The sequence below is a fragment of the Equus przewalskii genome, chromosome 22, assembly GCF_037783145.1.
Source record: "Equus przewalskii isolate Varuska chromosome 22, EquPr2, whole genome shotgun sequence".
NCBI lineage: Eukaryota > Metazoa > Chordata > Mammalia > Perissodactyla > Equidae > Equus > Equus przewalskii.
The window spans coordinates 25,380,764-25,407,361 of record NC_091852.1 but is presented as its reverse complement, the minus strand read 5'-3'; the positions used below and the strand labels follow the sequence as shown (position 1 = coordinate 25,407,361).

The window sequence follows — 26,598 nt, the reverse complement described above, 5'->3', positions numbered from 1 at the left end:
TAGCCTGCTTTCTAGACCAGGAAAATGGGTGAACGACAGAGCTAGAACTTACTTCCAAGTCTTTCTTAAGAAACCCACGTTAAACTCTGTAGCACCCTGCCTCCCACTGTGTAAAATCAGAAATGCAATTGCTTGTGTTATTGCTGTGCCTGCTTACTTTGATGACTCTTTAAAATTTTTATTATGGAAAATTTCAAATATGTACAAAAATAGAATGTTTAATGAACCTGAGTTTACCTATCACCCAGCTTCAACAGTCTGATCTTGTTTCTTTACCCCATCCAGGCAACCCTTGATTATGTGAAGCAGATCTCAGCTGTATCAGTTTCTTCATAAGTATTTCAGTCTATATCCCTGAAAGATGAGGACTCTTGCTTTTTTTTTTTTTTGAGGAAGATTAGCCCTGAGCTAACATCTGCCACCAAGCCTCCTGTTTTTTTTTCCTCCCCCTGAGGAAGACTGGCCCTGAGCTAACATCTATGCCCATCTTCCTCTACTTTTTTATATGTGGGACGCCTGCCACAGCATGGCTTGACAAGCAATACAGAGGTCTGCACCCGGGATCCAAACCAGCAAGCCCTGGGCCGCTGAAGCAGAATGTGCGAACTTAACTGCTGAGCCACTGGACCAACCCTAAGGACTCTTTTTTGACATGCCCATAATACCATGAAGTACCTCACCTAAAAAACTTAACAGTAATTCCTTAATATCATCAAATATCCAATGAGTTCCTTTAACTGCTCTTAAGTGCTTTAACAAAATCAAGACGCTAAAAGTCATCTTTATAATCAGTTTTAATTAATATGTAAAGTTTCTGAATCAAGAAGAAGTTAAGTGATTGATGAGGTCCTCTGCTTTATCAGTGCTAGGACCAGGGATAATACTTAGGTCATTAGTCTCCTTCCCTGTATCTTACTAGATTTGGTGTCTTCTTTGTACTTTTGATCACATGATCCCCTTGGAGAAAGCTTAAAAATTGCTACACCAGGGCCTGGCCCCCATGTCCTCGTGGTTAAGTTCAGCACACTCTACTTGAGCAGCCTGGGTTCAGTTCCCAGGTGTGGATCTACACCACTCATTGGCGGCCATTCTTTGGCAGTGACCCACATGTAAAATAGAGGAAGACTGCACAGATGTTAGCTCAGGGCGAATCTTCCTCAGCAAAAAAAAAAAAGCTACACTTTCCAAACTGACCCTCCTATCAATGTGGAGTGATCTGCAGCTTTTATGATTTTGGCGGGAAAACAAGCAGGAAAGGAGAGGGTGGCAGTGGGAGATGATATAGGAAGCTGTGAACACGAGAAATGAGAAGGTTACAGAGGATGTGGAATAAGGATAAAGAATGAAACAAGTTACCTTGGGTTGATGAAAATGCCAGTTTTCAGTGTCAAATTTAGGTCCCATCTGGTTGGTTATTCAGAAAATATTAAGTGAGCATCTACTTTCGGCTATGTACAGTTCTTGACGTTGAGAGTAAGTCAGCAAGCAAACCAGATAAAGATCCCTGCCCTCATGGAGTTTACTGCTGGTAGATCTACTCATCCCCAGATGACAGAGTGAGCTGTGTTTCTGCAGCTTCTGTGATGAGAACACCCCATTCCTAGCCATGATGGTTCCTACTGTGAAGGTTTTAAAGTCTGAGAAGCAAATCTCTTTTTCTGATTTAAAGGTGCCAGTGATGATGCAGTTAGCTGTTCAGTGATGCTGGAAGTCCTTCGCGTCTTGTCAACGTCTTCAGAAGCCTTACATCATGCTGTCATTTTTCTCTTTAATGGTGCTGAGGAAAATGTCTTGCAAGTGAGATTTTACTGTTTTAAGTACTAAGGTTGACTAATAATAATGAGAGTAATAATGATAATAGCTAACACTTATGCCTTTTGGTTATTCATTTAAGTGGTATTATAAAATGACGTGCAAAAGAAACATTGTACCTGGCAGTAGTTTAAAAATTCCATAGTCAGTTATGCACACATGTTCAGTATTTGAAAACTCAGCTTAGAACAGATCATCTTGTCAGTGTTTGATTCCTAAAAGGATTCTGCGATGGCATAATTATTCACCTCAGGGTTTCTTTGACAGCGGAGTTTCGGAGATGTTTTGAGACAGGCACACAGTGTGAGGCAGGCACCCACCCAGGCAGGTCATCCCTTCTCCCCTATTCTTTTGCGCTTTCTTTTGCACAGCCTCACGCTTACTAAGGACGTTGTTGGCATCACTCATGGAACTCCGGCTGCCTCCTGTGATGATGACTTTCCGCTCAGCAAACTGCACACAGCCGTCATGCATAGAGAGAGAGCCAGATAGATGTCTGTTAGATACCGCCTTTGAAAAAATGGTTATTTTCCTGTTCTTCCCCTCATCAACGTAGATGTTCTGTCTTTAAAGTAAGCAAAATAAAGACTAATAGTTTAAGATTATTTAACCTCTGTTTGTTCTGTTTCCTTCCTATTCAGGCCAGTCACGGTTTCATCACTCAGCACCCCTGGGCCAGCTTGATTCGTGCATTCATTAACTTGGAGGCAGCGGGTGTAGGAGGAAAAGAACTTGTGTTCCAAACAGGTATTTGAGGCTGTATTTTATATTTTAATGTAATTGCATTGTATATTTTAATGCAATTCTTGTTTTTATAAAAGTGGAAATTTTTTTGAACGTAAGTAATCTCTCTAATGAAATGAACATTCTTTTTAGAGCATGAGATAGTTTTAGTTTGTCTTTGTAAAAAAATTTTTTTTTTTCCAAGGAAAATTTGCCCTGAGCTAACATCTGTTGCCAATCTTCCTCTTTTTGTATGTAAGCTGCTGCCACAGCATGACCATTGACAGATGAGTGGTGTAGGTCCACGCCTGGGAACTGAACCTGGGCTGCTGAAGAGAAGCGTGCTGAACTTAACCACTAGGCCACCAGAACTGGCCCTGTAAAAAATTTCTTTTTTTCCTGAGGAAAATTTGCCCTGAGCTAATATCCGTGCCAGTCTTCCTCTATATTTTAGTACGTAGGTTGCCAGCAGAGCATGGCTGCCAACAGAGTAGTGTAGGTCCACGCCCGGGGAAAAGAACCTGGGCTGCTGAAGGTGGGCTGGCCCTGGCTCTGTAAAAACTTTTAACAAAATAATATTAATAGCACCTGTGATATTATGATTTATTATAAGAACTATGTATTTGGTCTTCATCCAGTTTCTGGCTCACAGCTCCTAGAACCCATGGGATTTCTTAAGTGTTGAGAGTGATATAGGTGTCTTGTTTATGTTAACGAAGGTGACTTTTGGATCCCACCCAAGAGTGGGGGCTGGTTGCCAGGAGAACTAGCCAGGCGATCAGAGGATTGGAACCTTCAGTCCCACCTCCTGATTTCCATGGAGGGGGGCGCTTAAGGTTGAATCACTTGCCAGTGGCCACTTACTTTGTCAGTCATGACTGCGTAATGAAGCCCCCGTAAAAACCCCAAAGGACAACTCATTGCCTCTATTTTGGAGATGGGGATTGGTGAGCACATGGAAGTGCTGGGAGCGTGGCATGCCCAGAGAGGTCATGGAAGCTCTGTGTCCCTTCCTACATACTTGTACTATGTTTCTTCCATCTGGCTGTTCCTGAGTTATATCCTTTTCTAATAAACTAGTGATCTAGTAAGTAAAATGTTTCTCTGAGTTCTATGAGCCGTTCTAGCAAATTAATTGAACCCAAGGAGGGGGTTGTGGGCACCTCTGATTTGTAGCCCATCAGTCAGAAGTATATAGGTAACAACCACGACTTAATGATTGGCGTCTAAAGTGGAGGGTGGTCTTGTGGGACTGAGTCCTTTATTGGTGGAATCTGATTCTGATTTTGGGTAGATAAGGTCAGAATTGAGTTGAATTGTCAGCTACCCTGCTGGTCCAGGAGCCCTTTGCAGCACCTAACGCTTGTATAGCACTTATTATGTGCTGGGTGTTGTTCAAACATTTTTATATACTATATTGAGTCACTTAATCCTCAGAACAATGTGAGAAGTTATGTGATAAGAGGGATAAGTACTGTCATTACCTTTATTTTACACATGAGAAAACTGAGGCAAGAGAGATTGTAACTTGCCTAAGGTTTCACAGTTGGTAAATAGCACAGTGAGATTTGAACCTAGGCAGTCCAGGTGCAGAGCTGTTGTTCTTAACCACTAAGCAGATTATCATATAGGCGGTGAACTTTTTTATCCATTATGGGTGATTATGATATAAATAATATTAAATGACAAAAATTTCATGAATTAAAATGAGAAAATCTCCCTGAAGTTAAAGGACTTTATCATTGAATTAATTTGAATGTTGTAAAAATCCAGCAATATTTAATCAGCCAGAGAAATATTTTTGATTTTACAATTAAACTTTTCTAAGGATAACAAGATTAAGTTGATAAGTATCAGTTGTCACCTTTCTTAGAATTCAAAGCTCAGATTTGTTCAGTCAGGGTATACTAAAATCTGACGTTGGGAGTTCCATGCCATTTCCCCACTCTGTTAGAAATTTGGGTAATGCATTTTAGCCAGAGAGGTAGCCTTTGCTGCAAGTTTTCTGAGTGTGTTTGGGGCCTGAGATGGGCTGGGAGAAGTTAGTAAGATGATACGGCACTTGGTTTTTAGTACTCTTTACAGATGTTGTATTGTTTGTTATGAAGATAGCCTGAGTGCTAAGTATGTCTTTATAACCTAAACAATACCACATTTTAATATTTTCCATCCAACTTATTTTAAACCTTACCCTTCAAAATGCAAATATATTTTACTTCAGCTAACCTTTGAGAATCTCAAGGTCATAAGGTCAGAAGTGAGGTTCTACTTTCTTTTCAACTCTCAAATCTTTCTGCTTACTCTTGTCTAACTAACGAGCACCTGGTATCTAATATCTATAGGAGTAAGTAGATGCTACACTATTAGCCTTTTCCCTCTAATTCTTGGATTCAGTCATGATACGAGGAACACTTAGTATAACAACCACTACATCAAAAAATAGAGAAAATTCTGTTAGCAAAGAAGAGACTGTCTTTCTTTGCTCTGGTGAAAATGTCAGGGCTCCACATGGGCAGGAGCGTATGTTAAATGCCTTCATATCCATGCTTTTAATTTATTATGACAGCACCCTACCCCTGTACTCCTCCGAGCCAGAGAAAAGCCAGTCTTAAGGTTTAGTTTGTAACTTTCCTGAATTTTTTCTGTGGATGTATATGAATGCATACATATTCCATGCATATATGTTAATATATTTTACATATATTTAGTCCAGAGACGTTAAAACACATTTACCTAGGGTTAGTGAGGTCTTGTCCAAGTCAATTCCTCTATTTACATTTATTGAGCAGTCACTTTCACTAGGCCTGACTAGCTTATAGTCTGTGCTCTTTTTACTAAATGTAGATCATTTTACATAAAAATTGTACAGTTGCATACATTTTTAGATATAATTACATTATTTGGGAGTAAACAAACTGTATAATAACAGTCACTGCCAGATGGTACATATTGGCTGGTGGAGCTGTGGTGGGTGTGACTGGAGTGGAGGAAGGGGCAAAATGTGAAAAACCAGTTTGAACTCTCCATTGCTTCATGAATTTAAAGCCAGACCTTGTCATTACTGCTTTACTTATACTCTTTATAGTTTGTAGTAGTCTTTAAATTTTTGCATTGCATATGATTGCTTTTAATAATAACGCAAAAACAGACTTGTTACTAGTTAGCAATATACATAGATATAATTTAAATGTTTTACTCATTCTAAATAAAATCCCCACATTTCAAAATTAATTTTTTCTGGAGTGGCATCCTACAAAAGATTTGGAGAGAATGTTTCCTCCTTTTTCTAAGTTTTATACAATGTTTTCCCTCTAGGTTTTGGTAGCTTCTTGTGGCTAAACTATACCCGACAGCTTTCTGGGCACTTTCTGACCTTCCAGAACCTGTCCCAGTACCTCTGTCACTTCCAGATGCCGCTGCCCACAGACGACTAGTGTTCTTGTGGGGATGGCGTTCAGAAAGCTAATTAGTGTTGCTTCCACATTTGACTGAAAGGAGAAAGGCCTCCTGGATTTGGGGTTCGGCATGAGAGTGTACGCTAGATTGCTCTGTCCTCGGCTACTTCAACAGGCCCTTTCTTTCCTGTGCGAGTAGCACTTGTCCTGTCCTGGAAACTTTTCGGTTAAAACAGTTTGTACTCTGTAGTGCTCCATTGTCACTTCAGAGAGAGACATTCCTTGGGGAGTTTTTAGTGACTAGGATAATCATTGCTACCTAATTTTTAAAAGGCCAGAATGCATGAAAGAATGACTTGATTTAACAGACTAGTGATTCATATTGTAAGTCAAGAAGGCTTGATTTAATAATTTTGAAGGTGTTACTATTATTTTAAAATTTAAACAGATTAAATTGGTAATATATCTTGTGAAAAATTCAGCTACTACCAACCTTGAGTAGAAGAAAGCCCATAAGCAAAGGGGTCAGAGAATCCTTTTTTCCCTCTTGTGAAAAATATCCATGACCCTGTAATCCTACCACCCAGAACAAACTAGTGTTATAATTTAGGCTCTACCCTTCTGGGATTTTTTCTATATGTATACATTAATATATTTTATATATGTGTGTGTAGGTATATATATATTTTTTTCTTACAAAAATGGGATCATACTCTAACTGCTGTTTTATAACCAGCTTGTTTATAACCGGCATTCTTCTTTTAAAAATTACAGTGTTATTGAGATATAATCCACGTACCCTACAATGCACTCATTTAAAGGTAAAATTCAGTGGTTTTTACATATATTCACAGAGTTGTGCAGTCATCCTTATAATCAATTTTAGGGATTTCCATGCTCATTACCAGTCTGGCTTCTTTCACTGTGTATGTTTTTTGAGGCTCATCTATATTGTAGCATGTATCAGTGCTTCATTCTTTTTTATGCCTGAATTATATTCCATTATGTGGATATACTGCATTTTGTTGATCCATTCATCAGTTGATAGACATTTGGATTGTTTCCACTTTGAGACTATTATGAATAATGCTGCTATGAACATTTGTGCGTAAGTGTTTGGGTGCACATATATTTTCATTTCTTTTGGGTGGATACCTCGGAATGGAATTCCTGGGTCATATGGTAAATTCATGTTTAACTTTTTAAGAAACTGCCAAACTAAACAGTTAAGTTTTATTTTAGAAGAAATGTAAATTCAAATAACAGTAAGAATTTTTTATATTAGATTTGCAAAAAGTAAGTGGAATGATAATGCCCAATGCTGATGACTATGGAGCAACCGGCATTTTCATACTCCATTGATGGAAGTGTAGACTGATGCAATTTGGGGCTGTTTGGCTATATGTACCACTTTAAAAAATGTGCAGACCCTTCTCTCCAGCAGGTCCACTTGTAGGAATTTATCCTACAGAAATAGTTGCACATAAACACATAGGTCTAAGTACTGCATCATCTTCTTGGCTCTTTTATAAGAGTGAAAAATGGAAAACGCCTTCCAGGTCCACACATAGGAGACTGGTGACTTAAACATTTTTTTTCTTTCTTCTGTCATTAATTTTTCCCTCCCTGTGCTTTTTCTCTCGTCTTAAACATACATTTGACTCCCCGTTACCCTCCAACTACTGCTCATTTCTCTATTCCCATCTATTGCAAAGTTCCTTGAGAGAGTGGAATTCCTTTGCTTCTGTTCTTGAACCAGTTGTAGTTAACTTTAAATTCGCTCTTGTAAAAGTCACATTGCTAAATTCAGTGGTCAGTTGTCAGACCTCATCTTACTTGGCTTCCATAACAATATTCACTGCTGTCAGTCTCCTTTATTAGTTCCTTTTTTTTTTTTTCCTGCTTCTTCCCAGAGCCCCCCCCCCCAGTACATAGTTGTATATTCCATTTGTGGGTCCTTCTGGTTGTGCTATGTGGGACGCCACCTCAGCATGGCCTACTGAGCGGTGCCATGTCCGCATCCAGGATCCAAACCATGGAAACCCTGGGCCCCCAAAGCGGAGTGCATGAACTTAACCACTCGGCCAGCCCCAGTTCCTCCTTTTTTTTTTTTGTTTTTTTTTTGTTTCTTCTGGGTGTTGATGCCACTACCTGAAGTTAGAATGAAGTAGAGCAGTGGGAATGATGCTGTTTGACTAAGTTGGGTCTTCTTTTACTGGACTTCCAGGGAACTTTGACTTTTCATTCTTGACGCTGAGATCTGCCTCCCCTCAACATCACACATGCCCATATCCATTGCATTAAGGAAGATGGGGCTCATTCTTTAAGAAGAAATGAATGCACAAGAAATGGGAAGCATCATAGGATTTACATGATGGCAGGAGAAAGAATGTAAAGTGAAAATATTTCTGTATCTGCCCGCCACCTTTCTCTACGAGATAATTAAGAGCTTTCTGGGGGAGGCAGGATAGGGTTGTGATTAAGAGCACAGGCTGTACTCAGATGACCCAAGTTCACATCTCAGCCATAGCACACCCTGTGTCTCAGCCTTGGACAAGTCACGTAACTGCTCCACACTTCAGTTCCTCATCTGTAAAAATGGGGTAGCATTAGTACCTACCTCTTAGGGTTAATACTCACTGAGTGAAATCCTCAAGTCTGTAATTTCTTGTCAAAGGGCTCTTTTTGCCTTATTTAAATCATGGAGAGTATCTTACTCAGGAACTGATCTGCCTTCCTCATCCCAATCTTCCTAGTCTGCCTTTTTACACCAAAAGTTGACCTGTGGATGACCTCTACACCTCAATGGACCATCAGTGAGAGGCTGGAGTAGGGCTGGAGTACCAGCATGTGGCAGTGGGATCTATGTGGGGTTAAAGGCCAGGTAGTAGATAATTTAAAACTGTAAATCTGTTTCCTGCTAATGGGTCTTATATTTTTCTCAAGTATTTTTTATGGTGCAATGCATAAAATGAACTTTATCATAAAATGAATTTTATCTTTAGGTGTCTTTGTTTCATCTTTTATTATAATGTAAGAAAAGCACACAGCTCTGAGTGTTCAGCCTAAGGAATTTTTACAAACTGAATATAACCATATAACCAGAACTCAGAGCAAGATTGAGATTATTGCTGGCACTCCAGAAGCCTCCTTTGTGGCCCTCCCCAGTCATTCCTCCCTCAAAAGGTTACCACTATTTTGACTTATGTCTTGATGGATTTAATTTTGTTTGTATTTGAACTTTCTATAAATTGACTCATGCACTATGTTTTCCTATGTGTATGGCTTTTGTTCACTCAACAGTATGTCTGTAAGACTAATCTATGTTGTGTTTGGTAGTAGTTCATTCTTTTTCATTGCTGAATAATATTCCATTGACAAGGATATCCATTCTACTGGGGGTGTTAGATTGTTTCTAGGTTTTGGCTATTATGAATGATGCTCTTATGAACATTTTTGTAAATGTCTTTTGGTACACGTGTGTATACGCATTTCTGAGTGGAATTACTGAGTTATAAGGTGTGCATATGTTTAGCTGTAGTGGATACTTTTGGTAGATAAGTGCCATACTTAGATGCAAAAATCCTAAATAAGATATTTGCAATCTGAATCCGGCAATGTGTGTGTGTGTGTATGTATATATGTCTGTATATACGTAAAAAAAGATAATGCTTTCCACCAAATTGAGCTTATTCCAGGAATACAAGATTTTTTTTTAAGTTTCAGGTATACCATATAATGATATAATATTTGTATCTACACTCATGCACTGTGTAACATTTTGGTCAGTGATGGACTGTGTACACGACGGTCCCATAAGATTGAAGTGGAGCTGAAAAATTCCTGTCACCTAGTGATGTGCTAATGTCATAGTGCAGCGCAAGTCTTTGTGGTGATGCTGCTGTAAACAAACCTTTTGCACTGCCAGTTGTATAAAAGTGTAGCACATATAGTTATGTACAGTACATAGTACTTGATAATGATAATAAACAGCTGTGTCACTGGTTTGTGTATTTACTATACTTTTTATTGTTATTTTAGAGTACAGTCTTTTTACTTACCAAAAAAAGTGTACTGTAAAACAGTGTGCTGTGTTAACACCGGCAGCAGCCTCATACATCTTATGCTTACCACGTCTCTTGATTATTTCATTTTCTCTTGTGCTTGATTTAATCTTATGTTCTTGTTCATCATGGCCCCTGAGCATACCAGATCCACTGCTAATGTTAAGAGACCACATCAAGTGATTGACCTGGAAATGAAATTAGAAGTGATTAAGGACTATGAAGGTGGAAAATCAGTGATGGTTATTGCTTGCCAGTTAGGCATGTCCCATTCTACCATAGCTACGATCTTAAAGAACAAGAACAAAGTGATGGAAGCTGTTAAAGGATCTGCTTCATTGAGGGTAATGAGACTAACAAAAATCGAGAAGGGCCTATATCAGACATGGAGAAACTTCTGATGACCTGGGTTGAAGACTAGACACAGAAGCATATCCCTCTTAGGAGTATGATGATCATGGCCAAAGCAAAAAGTTTGCATTGTTGAAAGAGAAGACTGGACCCAACTACGATGTTGAATTTACTGCTAGTTCTTGGTATTTAAGTGATTCAAGAATCGTTAATCATTACATAACATGAAAGTGAGTGGTGAGTCTGTGAGTGTTGATGTGAAGGCAGCTGAAGAATCTTTGTAAACTCTAGATAAGCTGATTGTGGAGGAAAATTACTTGCCAGAGCAAATATTCAGTATGAGTGAAGCTTCTCTATTCTGGAAACAGATGCCTGAAAGGACTTTCATCCATAAGGAGGCGAAGTCAGTGCCAGGTTTCAAGGCTTATATTGAAGCAGTGTTTCTCCTTCCAAACGCTGCCACTTTAGTCCAACCAGTGGACCAAGGAGTTATAGTAGATGTTAAGGCCTACTACCTGAGGAGGACCTTTGCCCAGGTTATTGCTGCAGCTGAGGAAGACACTGATGCACTTCTGGAAGGATTATGACACCTATAACTGCATCAAGACCCTTGCTTGCACCTGGGCTGATGTCACCAAGGAATTTATGAATAGCGCCTGGAAGAAGACACTCAAGAGGTTTGTCCATGACTTCAAGGGATTTTCCAAGGATGAGGAGGTTGCAAAAATCAGGAAGGCTGTGGTTGAGATGGCAAACAACTTTAACCTGGCTGTGGATGAGGATGACATTGAGGAGCTCCTCGAGGTGGTTCCTGAGAAATTGGCTAATGAGGAATTGTTGAAACTGGAACAGGAATGCATAGCTCAAGAAGAGGCAAGAGAAAAGGAAACTGCAGGAGAAGAAAAAGAACAACGTTCGAGAAAATTCACAGTGAAGGGTTTAGCAGAAGCCTTTGCAGGCCTCAGCAAGTTCCTTAAAAAGTTTGACAACGTGGACCCCAACACTGAAAGGTTTTCGTTAATAGAGAGGAATGTTCATGGTGCATTATCTGCTTACAAGCAAATCTATGATGAAAAAAGTAAACCAAGCAAACCACCATGGACATATTTCTGAAAAGATTGACACCTCCTGAAGAAGAGTCTCAGGCAGGTCCTTTAGGAGGTGTTCCAGAAGAAGGCATTGTTATCGTAAGAGATGACAGCGCCATGTATGTTATTGCCCCTGACGACCTTCCAGTGGGACAAGATGTGGAGGTGGAAGACAGTGATATTGATGATCCTGACCCTGTCTGGGCCTAGGCTAATGTGTGTGTTTGTGTCTTAGTTTTTAATAAAAAGGTTTAAGAAAAATAAATATTTTTTTAATAGAAAAAAGCTTAAACAATAAGAGTACAAAGAAAAAATATTTTTGTATAGCAGTACAATGTGTTTGTATTTTAAGCTAAATTATTACAAAAGGAGTCAAAAAGTTTAAAAAAAGTTTATAAAGTGAAAAAGTTACAGTAAGCTAAGGTTAATTTATTCCTGAAGAAAAAAATAATTTTTTAATAAATTTAGTGCAGCATAAGTGTGCAGTGTTTGTAAAGTCTACAGGAGTGCACAGTCATGTCCTGGGCCTTCACATTCACTCACCACTCACTCACTGACTCACCAACAGCAACTTCCAGTCCTTAAAGCTCCATTCACGTAAGTGCCCTATACAAATGTACCATTTTTCATCTTTTATATCATAGTTTTACTGTACCTTTTCTGTGTTTAGAAACACAAATAGCATTGTGTTATGATTGCCTGTAGTTTTCAGCACAGTAACATGCTGTACAGGTTTGTAGCCTAGGAGCAAAAGCCTATACCATATAGCGTAGGTGTGTAGTAGGCTATCTAGGTTTGTGTGAGTACACTCCGTGATGTTCACGTAATGATGAAATCGCCTAATGATGCGTTTCTCAGAGTATGTCTCTATCATTAAGTGACGCGTGACTCTATTGCAAAATCATGACCACAGTAAGTCTAGTTAACTTCTGTCACCATACTTAGATACAACTTTTTTCTTGTAATGAGAACTTTTAGGATCTATTTTCTTAGCAATTTTCAAATATGTAATACAGTATTATTAACTATAGTCATCATGCTGTACTCCCCAGGACTTATTTATTTTATGACTGGAAGTTTGTACCTTTTGTCTATCTTCACCCATTTCACCCACCCCATATCCCCCACCTCTGGCAACCACTAATCTGTTCTCTCTATCTGTGAGTTTGAGTTTAGTTTAGTTTTTTGGATTTCATATATAGGTGAGACCATACAGAATTTGTCTTTCACTGTCTGACTTATTTCACTTAGCATAATGCCCTTAAGGTCCATCTGATGCTGTCACCAATGGCAAGATTCCCTTCTTTTTTATGGCTGAATAATACCCCATTCTGTATACGTACCACATTTTCTTTATCCATTCTTTCATTGATGGATACTTGGCTTGCTCCCATGTCTTGGCTGTTGTTACTAATGCTGCAGTGAACAAGGGGGTGAGGTATCTTTTCGAGTTCAGTGTTTTTGTTTCCTTCGGATAAATACCCAGCAGTGGGATAGCTGGATTATAGGGTAGTTCTATTTTTAATTTTTTGAGGAACCTCCGTACTGTTTTCCATAGTGGCTGCACCAGTTTACATTCCCACCAACTGTGCACAAGGGTTCTCTTTTCTCCACATCGTTGCCGACACTTACTTCTTTTTTCTTTTTTTTGTAATAGCCATTCTGACACATGTGAGATGACAATCTCATTGTGGTTTTGATTTGCATTTCCCCTGGTGATTAATGACATTCAGCATCTTTTCATTTACCTGTTGGCCATCTGTATGTCCTCTCTGGAAAAATGTCTATTCAGATCCTCTGCCTATTTTTTAATTGGGTTGTTTGTTTTTATGCTGTTGAGCTGTATGAGTTCTTTATATATTTTGGATATTAACCCTTTATCAGATATATGATTGGCAAATATTTTGTCCTGTTCAGTAGGTTGTCTTTTGATTTTGTTGATTGTTTCCTTTGCTGTGGAAATGCTTTTTAGTTTGATGTATTCCCATTTATTTGTTTTTGCTTTTATGGCCTTTGCTTGTGGTGTCAAATCCAAAAAATCGTTGTCAAGACCTGTGCCAAGGAGCTTACCACCTATGTTTTCTTCTAAGAGTTTTATGGTTTCAGGCCTTATGTTCAGATCTTTAATCCATTTTAAGTTAATTTTTGTGTATGGTGTTAGATAGTGGTCCAGTTTCATTCTTTTGTGTGTGGCTGTCCAGTTTTCCTGACACCATTTATTGAAGAGACTGTCCTTTCCCCAGTGTATATTCTTGGCTTCTTTGTCAAAAATTAGCTGTCCGTGTATTGTATGGGTTTATTTCTGGGCTCTCTGTTCTGTTCCTTTGATCTATGTGTCTGTTTTTATGCCAATACCATGCTGTTTTGATTATTATAGCTTTGTAGTATAGTTCAAAATCAGGAAACGTGATGCTTCCAGCTTTGTTCTTCGTTCTCAAGATAGCTTTGGCTATTCAGGGTCTTTTGTGGCTCCATACAAATTTTAGGGTTGTTTTTTTCTATTTCTGTGAAAAATGCCATTGGAATTTTGATAGGGATTGCATTGAATCCGTAGATTGCTTTGGGTAGTATGGACATTTTAACAATATTAATTCTTCCAATCCATGAGCACAGAATATCTTTCCATTTATTTGTGTCATCTTTAATTTCTCTCATCAGTGTCTTAGAGTTTTCAGTATACAGATCTTTCACCTCCCTGATTAAATTTATTCACAGGTATTTTATTCTTTTTGATGAAATTATAAATGGAATTGTCTTCCTAATTTCTCTTTTGACAGTTCAGACAGTTCATTATTAGTGTATAGAAATCCAACTAATTTTTGTATATTGATTTTATATCGTGCATCTGTACTGAATGGTAAATGAAGATGGCTTAATATTTGAAGATCGAGTTACGTAATTCACCACATTATCAGAATAAAGGAGAAAAATGATCTCAATTGATAATCTCAACATAATTGTCACAGTAGAGAGAGAACAAGGATATATTCCTTCATAACAGTACATTTATCACACTCAAAAAATATTCCATTAATATAAAACTATTAGCTAATAGTGCATATTCAAATTTCTCCGATTGTTCTAATAATGTCATAGTTAGTTGTATTTTATTTTTTAATCTGAGTTCCAATCCAAGATCAAACATAGCATTTAATTGTTGTGTTTTATTAGATGTATCACAATCCATTATATGACACACTTTTAAAAAATATGAAAGTGTAAACTTAATTATTGTAAGGTGGCTACCCCTCTAATCTCACTCATGAAAGATAGACTTTTGCTACACCCTTCCAGAAGTTTTCCAGCTGCCCCTTCTCAAGTACAACTCCTTCCTTCTAATCTTATCCTGATTTTTATGACACTGTCTTACCTTTATAGTGTAGCTTTACCTGTTTTTTCAGTATGGTTTTAATAATACCTTAATAGTATAATTTTAATTATTAATATCTAATTGTACTATTACAATTAATTATACAGTAATTGTAATTATTATAATTATTAATCAAATTTTATTATTTAATAATAATATTTTAACGTGATAAGGTTTGGTAATCTGTGTTTCCCCACCTTTGTTTTTCTTTTTGCTTTTACATTTGTGTCCTTTTCAGTGCATCACATTAGGAGGCACATAATGTCTGTCTGATTACTGATGATATTAACTTTAGATCATTTGATGACAGTATTTGTCAAGTTTTTCTACTTTGTAAAGTTACTCTTTTCCCCTTTGTAATAGGTACTTTGAGGCTATGAAAATCTCTCATTTCTCATAAAACTTTGATCCTAGTTTTCTAGCTCCATGATTCCATCTATAGTTAATGTTTGGAATTCTGCTAGAAGGAAGGCTTTCTATTCTCGATTGAGTATTTATTTCAGTGTTTCGTGTGTTTTTATTTTATGAGTTATATATTCTGTTATTATCATTTTGATGCATGAAGTGTCCCAATTTGGGCCAGTGGCAGCCCCTTCAACTGGTGCCTGAGTCCTTTTGACATGTCTCTGACATGTTCCTTTGAGCACTTTCTGGCCCCGGATCTGGAATTAACTATTTCTCTAAGGAGACCTGGTCCTTTTAGTTGATAATGGTATTTAGAAGCAAAGATCTTGGTGCTAAGTTTGTTTTTTCTTTATATTTATCCTGTTTAGGGTTTGTAGAGCTTTTAAATTCACAGCTTGATGTTTTCTTGTGTTTTGGAAAATTATTGGCTATCACCTCTTTAAACATTGCTTCTGCTCCATCTGTCTCTTGTTTTGGGACTCCCGTTACTTATATGTTAGACCTTTTCACTATATCCCATATGTCTCTTCTACACATTTCTATATTTTCCATCCTTTTCCTTTTTCTACTTTAATTTTGTTGATCTATAATCCTTTCTTCTGCTGTGTTTAACCTTGTATTAAACCATCTATTAAAATTCTTTTTTTTTTTTTTTTTTTGAGGACGATTATCACTGAGCTAACATCTGCTGCCAACCCTCCTCTTTTTGGTGAGGAAGACTGGCCCTGAGCTAACATCCATCTTCCTCTATTTTATATGTGGGACGCCTGCCACAGCATAGCTTGCCAAGTGGTGCTCTGTCCACACCCGGGATCTGAACCAGGGAACCCCGGGCTGCCGAAGCGGAATGTGCGCACTTAACTGCTGAGCCACCAGGCTGACCCTATTAAAATTCTTAACATCAGTTATTATGTTTCTCAGTTCTACGGTTTTCATTTGACTTTTTTTAATAGATTTTCCTTGTCTGGTAGAATTCTTGCTGTCATCTGTGTTTTAGGACATGTTAATCATAGTTATTTTAAAATCTGTGTCTGGTAACTCCAGTATCTGGGTCACCTGGGTATCTGGTTGTATAATGTTTCTCTATCCCTCCAGCCCTTCTATGGTCATTTTTTAAAAGACTTTATTTTTTCCTATTTCTCCCAAAGCCCCCCGGTACATAGCTGTGTATTTTTAGTTGTGGGTCCTTCTAGTTGTGGCATGTGGGATGCCTCCTCAACATGGCTTGATGAATGGTGCCATGTCCGTGCCCAGGATCCAAACCATCAAAACCTTCGGCCGCTGAATCAGAGTGTGCAAACTTAACTACTCGGCCATGGGGCCAGCTCCCCCTTTTTTGTTTAATATTTTATTTTTTCCTGGTCATTTTTTCTGTAGGAAAGCAATTTGATTATCTGTTTATAAAGGTATAAAAATGTTAATATTCTTAGATTTCCTGAAGTACAGTTACTCGATCTCTCGATATCAGTCAACTTTTTGCTAAATTTTGTTGTAACCACCCCTGAATCTCAGTGGGTTACAACAGCAAAGCCTTACTTCTTGCTCACATTACATTGTGGTTCCTGGATAACTGTAGTTATATTCCATGGTTATTGTGTTCCATGTGTCTTATTTATTTTGGGGATCCAGGCTGAAGAAGGAGGCCTCATAAAGGATGTATTGATCTCAGGGTCAGAGTTATTGAGAGGGATGGACCATGTGATGTTTCCTAAAAGTCTTCTTCGTTGAGGTTCTTGTGTCTCCCTTTCACAATCTGTTGGCCAAAGTGATTCATGTGGCCGAGCCCGCACTTAACAGGGTGAGGAAGTGTATGTGCTACTTCCACAGGGAGGCATTACAAGTTACATGGGAGGGAGGAGTGAATAATTGGGAGCAATAATACAATTTATCTAACTATCCTAAAGAAAAAGCTCCCACATTTGGAAAAAGCTGTGTATGTATGAAGATGTTAATGCAGAATTATTAGTAAGGATAAAAAATTATAAGCATTAGTAATAAAGAGCTTTACAGTATATTCAGTGAAATGTTATAGTGAAATGTTGTACAGTTATTAAAATGATCTTTGTAGTATCTAGCAACATAGGAAAATGCATTTAATATGATATTAAGTGAAAGAACAATGTACAGAGTATATATACTCTGAGTACAGCTGTGTACACACAATCATACATTTGTAAGAAAATCGAAGATATAAAAATGATAATAGTAGGGCCGGCCCTGTGGCCGAGTAGTTAAGTCTGCGAGCTCCACTTTGGCAGCCCAGGGTTTGGATCCTGGGCGTGGACATGGTGCTGCTAATTAGGCCATGCTGAGGCGGCGTCCCACATGCCACAACTAGAAGGACCCACAGGTAGGATATACAGCTGTGTACTGGGGGCATATGGGGAGAAAAAAGCAGGGGGAAAAAATTGGCAACAGTTGTTAGCTCAGGTGCCAATCTTTAAAAAAAAAACATGATAGTAGTTATCTTAGGATGATGGACTTATGAGTGATTTTTCATTATAAACTTAAACTTTTTATAGTGCTTTCATTCTATAATTAAACATAATTTTGTTTTCTGAAAGATTATTTTTCATTCTAAAAGCCATACACGTTATCAAAGAAATGTTCGGAGGAAAAGCCTTAAAAAATCAAACTCGAGCTGTCTCCCCAAACTACCACAGTAACTATTTTAAGTCTGTTAAAAAATTAGTATTTTAAAAAAATTAGCGGATTAACCTTGTATTGTTGTGTTTCATTTCAGGTCCTGAAAATCCATGGTTGGTCCAAGCTTACGTTTCAGCAGCTAAACACCCTTTTGCTTCTGTGGTGGCTCAGGAGGTTTTTCAGAGTGGAATCATTCCTTCAGATACTGACTTCCGTATCTACAGGGATTTTGGGAACATTCCAGGTATTTTGTTAATTGTTATGGGTTATAGTGTGACAGTGATTAATCAAAAGCGAGTTAGACTTTTTGGAATTTGTGAGTAAACAGCCTTTTCTGAGAGCGTGTTCTCTGTGAGAGAGCGGTATGTTCTGACTCACGAGTTCCTAGTGTTTTCCTCTTCTTTTGAACTCCAGTCTAATTTAAATGCTTGCCTTTGTTAAAATACGTCATCTTGCCCCAGTGTGGCAGAACAGGGGAGAACTGTTTAGCACTTCATTTCCAAAAGACAAGGTCTTTGACTTTCGCTGTTATCTTGCTTTGCCAACTCCCTTGGCAGCTTGTACAGCTTATTTGAAGTAAAAATTTGGCTCTGGCCTGGCAAGGATGTAGATGGCAAAGTTTTGATGACTTCTCAAGCTCAGTGTTTCTGCTCCTTGCCGTGTGACTCTTAATGCCTCCCTGTGCAGCAGTGCACTTCCTCAGTCCTTGTGAATTGAATTATGTACCATAGCTATAGATTTTGTAAAACATTAGAAGAGCGTTTACATCATTTGTTCATAAATGTAACAAAGCAATCATGTCCTGGCTTTGGCATTCTGTCTTTTAGGAAGTTGATACATTAAACAAATAGGCCTAAAGCAAGGTTGATCTTTAAAACAAAATGACTTTTTTTTCCCCCTGTATGTCTTAGGAATAGACTTAGCTTTTATTGAGAATGGATACATTTATCACACCAAGTACGACACAGCGGACAGAATTCTAACAGATTCCATTCAGAGAGCAGGTTGGTATTCTCATTTTGACTTTTGATATATGGCAAGATGGAAGGTTAGGGATTACCTATAGATCTGTAAATAGTCCGTGGCCTGTGCATTAGGGAGGCTAATGTATGGTGTGAATGAGCTGGGGCTTTGGAGCTAGAGAGAAGAGGGTTTGAATTTTAGCTTTGAAATCTAGTTTAACAATTAGGAACATAAGACTATTTATTGTGAGGAATTGGAAAGGGAGAAGAAGCCGAGTCAGGGCTGTTCCCACAGCAATTTAAGTCTGGAATAATGAGGACCCTAGACTGTGGTGTTGACAAAAAGTAGAAATGAAAGGGGAGGCATGGAAAATTAGATAGACTTTGAAGGTAAATTCCACAAGACTTGACAGGTTAGATAAAGGGATGAATCAGATGGATGGCAGCAAAGATGATTGCAAAGTATAAATCCTGGCTGGCTGGGGAAAGATTATGCCATTGACCATAATGCGGATGTGAAAAGGCAACCCTCATCCAGAGCAGTGATAGAGAGGGAAGGAGACCATGAACTCTGTCAGACATATTAGATGGAGGGGGTCTGTGAACCAGATGAAAAGATAGATACAGTGTTAGAGTTCTTGGCAGAACTGTGTATATGGGTTTAGGAATTAAAGGCATAGAGAAAACCACAAAAGTATGGAGAATGGAAATGTTTTTTGAAAGAATGAACCAAAGGTGGAGGACTAAACCTGAGCTTTGGGGAAAACACATTTTAAGGCAGATAGAGAAGCCAATGAAAGAAAGCCCTCTGGAAGACAGTGTGGTGTCTTAAGTGAAAAGAAGAGAGAAGGATGGGATGAGCAGCAGGAAGAAATGCCAATTATTCAAGGCTTCTTAGTGCTCCTTTGTTGAAGCTCAAACTCATTCATTCATTCATTGATATAACAAATAGTCATTATAGACCTCTGATGTGCCAGGTTCTGCCTGATAAGCACTTCCCCGCTTTCCAGCTTCATTGCTGAATACTCTCTCCTCATTCCGGACTTTCTTGCCTGTATTTGGAACTTTCCCTCCTCAAGATCTTCATCTACACAGTTCTCTCAGTCTGGACGGTCTCCCCCATTGCAGCTAGCTTCCTGTTCATCCTTTAGCTATAAATACTGCTTCCTCAGGAATGCTTCCCTGACTTCTCAAACTCTATCAGTCTCCCCTGATATGTTCCAAGGGGACTCTAATACCTCTCCTTATTAATTCTTTTTTTTAATTGAGCTGTAATTGACATTCCTTATTAATTCTTAACACACCTGTAATGACTTGTTCGGTGTCTGTGAGCTTCATGAGAGGCCTTTGTCTCTTGGGTCAGCACTGAGTTTCTGGTGAGTAGAGCAGTGTCTGCTACATTAAATGTATATTAAATGAATAGGGACTAGGAAACAGCCTTTGGGTTTGTCAACAGTGAGGGCACCGTTGATCGGAGAATAGTTCTAATAGAAGGGAAAGGATGAAGGCTGTTTGGCTGGGTTTCTAAGTGGAGAGGAAACAGAATACGGGGTGTGGACCTTAATTTGAGAAATTTAGTAAGAAAAGTAGGAGAGCAGTAGGATGGTAGAAACTATTTCTGTTCACATTCTTTCTAGGTATTACTTTACTAAACACTGGATGGTTTATTCAACTTTGTTATCTTTTTATTAATAGGTGACAACATTTTAGCAGTTCTTAAATATCTAGCTACATCTGATATGTTGGCCACTTCTTCTAAATATCGACATGGAAACATGGTCTTCTTTGATGTGTTTGGCTTATTTGTCATTGCCTACCCCTCTCGTGTTGGCTCAATAATTAACTACATGGTGGTAATGGCTGTTGTTTTGTACCTGGGCAAAAAATTTTTGCAGCCCAAACATAAGAGTAAGTATTTTCCTTTAAAACTGCAATACTGGCATGGGTATAGAATTTGCCTGAAGTTTTTAAATCAGTTTGCTTATATCTTTCCAAGAAGTTAAAAATCTTAAGAAAAATAACATTTGATTTATATTGTAAGAAATTTCTAAATGAATATGAGATTCATATGCTCATTATACTTTTAGTCTTGGTAAAGCAGGCAATTTTGATGAACTTATGCACTCCATGGAAGTACTACATAGATGGGGGCCGGCCCGGTGGCGCAGTGGTTAAGTGCACATGTTCCACTTTGGCATCCCGGGGTTCGCCAGTTCGGATCCCGGGTGCGGACATGGCACCGCTTGGCAAAAGCCATGCTGTGGTAGGTGTCCCACATATAAAGTAGAGGAAGATGGGCATGGATGTTAGCTCAGGGCCAGTCTTCCTCAGCAAAAAGAGGAGGATTGGCAGCAGTTAGTTCAGGGCTAATCTTCCTCAAAAAAAAAAAAAAAGTACCACATAGAAACTGGTTTGTACAGATTGGCTTTTAGTGAAAAGTCCCATTAAAGTCTTACTCACATTACAGACCAGTAGTAGCACACTGTTCTGAAGTATGAAAGAACTGCTTCTGGTTAAATTGGTCTCCTTCTACTTGAAATGTTTTGTAGTGTAAGTTGGTATGTGCTGTTAAAAGATAAAATATTTAGCAGCAATTTAAATAATCCTTTATCACCAGTTATTTTCCCATGCTCCTTCTCTTCCTATGTTAGCTCCTTTTGGCAAGACTTTATATGGAATTTTGCCTCCCATTCTTGCTGATAGTTTGATATACACGGCATCCCAAAGGTGATGAAGATTAAGACGGCCCATTTCCCTAGTCAGGAATATATCTGAACTATTCCTGGAAGACTTCTCTCTTTTGAGTCTTCAGTGCCCACAGACTCTTAGTAAATGTTACTTGAATATTATTCATCGATACCTTTCCTGTTCCAGTGTTTAACAAACCCTACCCCTAGGACATTTCAGTACTTTTCAATGACAATGGTGAATTTTTTAACATTTTCCCATTAAACCCTACTGACTGGTTATGAAATTGATTTGATAAAGATGGTGCTCTCCACTTTGTGTTTTCTCATTAGCTGCTAACTACACGAAGGACTTCTTCTGTGGACTTGGCATCACTCTGATAAGCTGGTTCACTAGCCTGGTTACTGTCCTCATTATAGCAGTGTTCATCTCTCTTATCGGACAGTCTCTCTCATGGTATAACCACTTCTATGTCTCCGTTTGTCTGTATGGAACTGCAGCTGTAGCCAAAATAATATTCATACATACCCTCGCAAAAAGATTTTATTTTGTGGTAAGTGATAGGCATATTTATTGATTTCTTTTTGCTACCTTCAAGGATTGAAGACAAACTCAAGTGGGATTCATTGTATTTGGCCTTTTGAGCTATAAACCGTTGTTTTTCATGGTTATAGGAAACTGGCTCCCAGAAGCGTGTTAATTTTCTGGAAAGTTTCTTATTCTGAGGGTTTCGTTGCAGACTTTAAATGTGGCTGTAAAGCTATAAACAGTGTTTGGGGTGGTGGTGACAGCCTTCTGCCTCTGCTGAATCTGCTGCAGTTTTTGTAACTATGCTTTTGAATCTACCGGCCCTCCCAGGGCTCACCTAACTATTCATGTTTGAATCGCTCTGTTCTCTACTGGACGGTCAGCTCCCTGAGGGCAGGGGTGGTTTTGTTCATTATCCCCTGTACTGGGGTGTGTTTGACAAATAGCACTAACACACAGTATGTAGTTGCTGCCCTAAGCTTGTTGCACTTAAAGAATGTTGCACTTAGAGCTGCACTTAAAGTTTTCTCTGTAATTTCCTTCACTTTTTTTTTTTAAACCTGTACGTTGTTGATGCAGATTATGACAGCACGCATATTTGTATGGGGGTTAGAGACACATTGCTAAGGAGAAAAGAGGGAAGGGAGGTAGAGTTCCAAAATGATTTATGCTGATTTAGAGAATATTGCCATATTGTTATGGTTTCAACTGTATAGATTTGTTTGGTAAAAATAAAATTAGGAATTAGGGTTATGAAATAATAGGACTAAAAATAAATTACAGTGAGAGAGCAAGCCATGGTTTCTGATTTTCTGAGTTAAAGGGAAAATCTTTCTTACCTCCATTATTTTCAAGACAGCCAATGTACGCCTGTTTTTTCAGTTTGTCCTGCTAGGGATTAGAATGGAGGCATGGAAGATTATACTACAGCATCCTTCCAAAAGGATGTCTTTGGTACCTGAAGCTTGGTCTCAGTTTCAGGTAATGCTGGGATGTGGTCTGAGGAGCCCTTCCATGTTAGCAGGCTCTATTGAAGACAGGTTCTTTGAGGTTAGCCATCTGTTTATTGTTGAGCTAATACTTGTATCTTAGTGGCTTCAGATTCCAAAAGAATTACACCGTGAGGTTCAGTTTCACATGCTTATTCTTAGTGCAACGGTGTGTAACCAGAGTGTGGCTGACTATTGTTGATGTGGCGGGGTGGGGGAGGGAGAGACAGAAATGCTTAGTAAAATTCCATTTACTGTGACTAATTTCAGTTGTTCGATCATAAGACTTTGGGCTGAAAGCACAGTGGAAAGCGTAATGTGTTTCCTTTTCATTTCACAAATATTCTTTGAGCATCCAGTGGGCTTTGTACCATGCTAAGGCCTGGTGATACACAGATTCATAAAGATGTGCTCTCTTTCTTTGAGGAGCTCACAGTTTCATTTGGGAAGATAGGGAAACCACAGTGATTACAGTACCTTGGGATGAAGTGAAATAGAGTGACATATTTACAGTGCCATAGGAATATAGGGCCAGAAGAGATGAATTTTGTTTGTGGAAGTCAGGAAGCCTTCATGAAAGAGGTGGTGACATTTGAACTGGACTTTTGAAGCATGAGTAGAAGTGTGCCAGACAGAACAGCCTGATGGGCAGTCAAAGGTGGGAATGTACAAGATGCATGTGGGTCACAGTCAATAAAAAGACACTTTGAAGACAAGGTGGTGGCACAATCACTGGAAAAGTAGGCCAGGGCGAAGTTGGAGCATGACCCTAAAAATCAGTGGGGCTACCATTAAAATTTTCTAAGCAGGATAGTGAGCGAGAGAATTTGTGATTTAGTATGAAAACTCTGGTCACGGTGTATAGAATTGGAACGGGCAGAGGTGGGAGGGATCAATAGAGATGGGGAGAAGAGAACTAGATTTGAGGTATATTTCTTTGATCTTTGGGTGCAATTTGGGAACTTAATATAAAACATATTTTCAGTTATTACAGTCTTCATTGTTGAGATCTTTGTTTTTAAATTTCTCAGTGACGTTCGGCTTCAAATTTAATCCTAAGAATTATTTTCTTCTTTTTAAAGACGATGTCTCTTGATTAACACTGTGTTGAACATCTAAGTATTTAACGACCATAGCCTGTTTTTCTTTGTCCAAGGGGGTTTGTCAAATGAACTTTAACTTACTTTGAAAACATGTGACTGAAACTCTTTTGAGCTCTCAAAGTAGGGTCCCATATCACAGACATGCCCTGGGCTATACAGAAATGAGAAGGCAGAGGAGAGAAAAACTTAAGTGTATCTATTTCCATTTTGGTATTTCTGCACTTTATAACTTTCATGTTTACATTAGTGGAATCACTGGTGCAGATGTTAAAATGTATTAAGTTCATATGACAGCTTTCTTCTGACGAACTCAAGGTGCTGCACAAGAATCCTCAGACTTCAAAGTTCAAAAAATATAGATAAAATTTGATAATGTGAAAGCACCAGGAATCCAGGACGTGGGCAGAAGTGCACTACAAGACCAGAGGAGATAGAAAAGACTCAGGAATCAAGCAAAAAAAATCAAGCAAAAATATGGCCCTGTGCTGTAAAGTCCTGCAGTTTTCCAGGTGTGTGGTCGGTGGCACTGCAGCAGCCCATACTGTTCTTCACAGGTCATTTCTCTAGTTTGCTTGAAATTCTTTGGAAGTTGCATAAATAGAAAAGCTTACAGAGGTGAACGTGTTTTAGAAGTCTTTTCTTCTATTTTAGAACATTTCCAAAGGTTACTTGTAGCCCAGTGGAGGAAAAGCTCAGATTCTATGCAAGTAGTGATGTTTTTACTGTCTGGTTAAATTCCCTTTCCTGTGCAGCAGTGTGAATTTAGTGCTTCGTAATAGGAGCTAGCTTTGTTTCCTTTAGAGTTTAAAGGACAGATTCTGCTAAAACAAAATGCAGCTCTTCTGAGCACGGAAATTACATGACAGTAGAAGATCTTTATGAGTAGGCCCCGAATGAGACCACTTGTGTTTTTTTCTTTCTTTCAGAATGCCAGTGGCCAGTACCTGGGAGAAGTATTTTTTGACGTCTCGCTGTTTGTGCACTGTGGTTTCCTCATAGCTCTCACTTATCGAGGACTTTGCTCGGCCTTTATCAGCGCTGTCTGGGTGGCGTTCCCGTTGCTCACAAAGCTTTGCGTGCACAAGGGCTTTAAGCAGCACGGTAGGGTATTTTTGGTTTTGATATAAATGGGAAAATATCTTAAAATACATAAGATAAGGCTTCCAGGGACTATTTCTTTTTTTGATCTTTTTGGATGGGCTTTCTAAATTGTTAGTTTTGTTTTTTTAATTTTCAGATCACACGGATTTTTATCTTATGCCTTATACCCTATCCCATTCTCACATTTATGAATACATGCTAATATATTACTTATGTATTTTGTTAATTCTTATTTGTATTTTATCCTCTGTGAGTGAAAGTATTTTATCTCACCAGATAACAAGTCCCAAAAGGGCAGGAGACACATCTAACCTAATTTCCTCTAGGTGCCGAGGTACCTCAGCACTATAAAAATCTGTATCTCATTGTAGAATTTCAGAGATGTGTGTTTCCTTTCTCTTTTTCCCTAGGTGCTCAAGGAAAATTTATTGCCTTTTACCTTTTGGGGATGTTTATTCCTTATCTTTATGCATTGTACCTCATCTGGGCGGTATTTGAGATGTTTACCCCTATCCTTGGGAGGAGTGGTTCGGAAATTCCACCTGACGTTGTGCTGGCTTCCATTTTGGCTGGTTGTACGATGATTCTCTCTTCCTATTTCGTAAGGAAAAAAATTTTTTTTTAAATTTTCTTCTTTCTTCATTTTTTATATAAATATGTGATGAGTTTAGCCATACTAGATTCTATGACATAGTGTTGCTTATACTTTATTGAGAAAATCTTAAGCAAAAGACATAGTGAATGGCTGTGCATATTGTGGGATCGATATGGTAAGAAAATGTAGAGTGGGGTTTTTGTTATTTTTATCTCCTTATGCTCCCACATACCCTGATTATACTGCTTTTCAGACTACCTGAATGTGAATTCATAGAATGCGTACCAAGCGAGAATTGGTAGAGCTTGCTTGGTGGTAGATTTTTAGAAAGATTGCTAATCATGTGTTTTGAACTTTAATTAGAGGCAAATGTTAATAATGGTAGTTTATTAGTGCTGTTAGAGCTAACGAAGGAAGACTAATTCTGATGAGGCTTCTTCCCTTATCATTCAGCTTCCTCGCTGCTGGTGCAGCAAAGTTCATTAATTGAGTCTGTCTCCTTGAGTGATATACACTTATGATACCCAAATATGCGTTCATCTACCAAGTAATGAAAGAGTATCACGGCCTTGTCATTTTGCTGTATCAGTGTTCTGCCCTTGTATGGAGAGCCCTACGTTTGCCATCACTGCTTCTCTTCCCTGGGACTCTCCAGAGGGAGAACGAGACATGATGAAGAGTTGACAACCAGACACTCCTTTGTTAGAGCAAGCTCCAGGCAGAGTTCTGCTCTCTCCAGGACTCAGGCCTGGCTCCTGTAGAGGAGGCAAATCCTTGT

At 38.6% G+C, this 26,598-nt stretch overlaps 1 protein-coding gene across 3 annotated transcripts in view; it reads left to right on the top strand.

Annotated features, from left to right (window-relative positions):
• Positions 1-26,598, top strand: part of ERMP1 (endoplasmic reticulum metallopeptidase 1) — a 72,096-nt gene that overhangs the window by 28,641 nt on the left and 16,857 nt on the right. For all 3 annotated transcript variants that reach the window (XM_070590019.1, XM_070590017.1, XM_070590018.1), the window contains exons 3-10: positions 1,670-1,797; positions 2,454-2,559; positions 17,952-18,098; positions 18,766-18,858; positions 20,512-20,724; positions 21,837-22,057; positions 25,051-25,225; positions 25,636-25,826. In XM_070590019.1, coding sequence (XP_070446120.1) covers positions 1,670-1,797; positions 2,454-2,559; positions 17,952-18,098; positions 18,766-18,858; positions 20,512-20,724; positions 21,837-22,057; positions 25,051-25,225; positions 25,636-25,826 — 1,274 coding nt within the window. The remainder of the gene's footprint in view (positions 1-1,669; positions 1,798-2,453; positions 2,560-17,951; positions 18,099-18,765; positions 18,859-20,511; positions 20,725-21,836; positions 22,058-25,050; positions 25,226-25,635; positions 25,827-26,598) is intronic.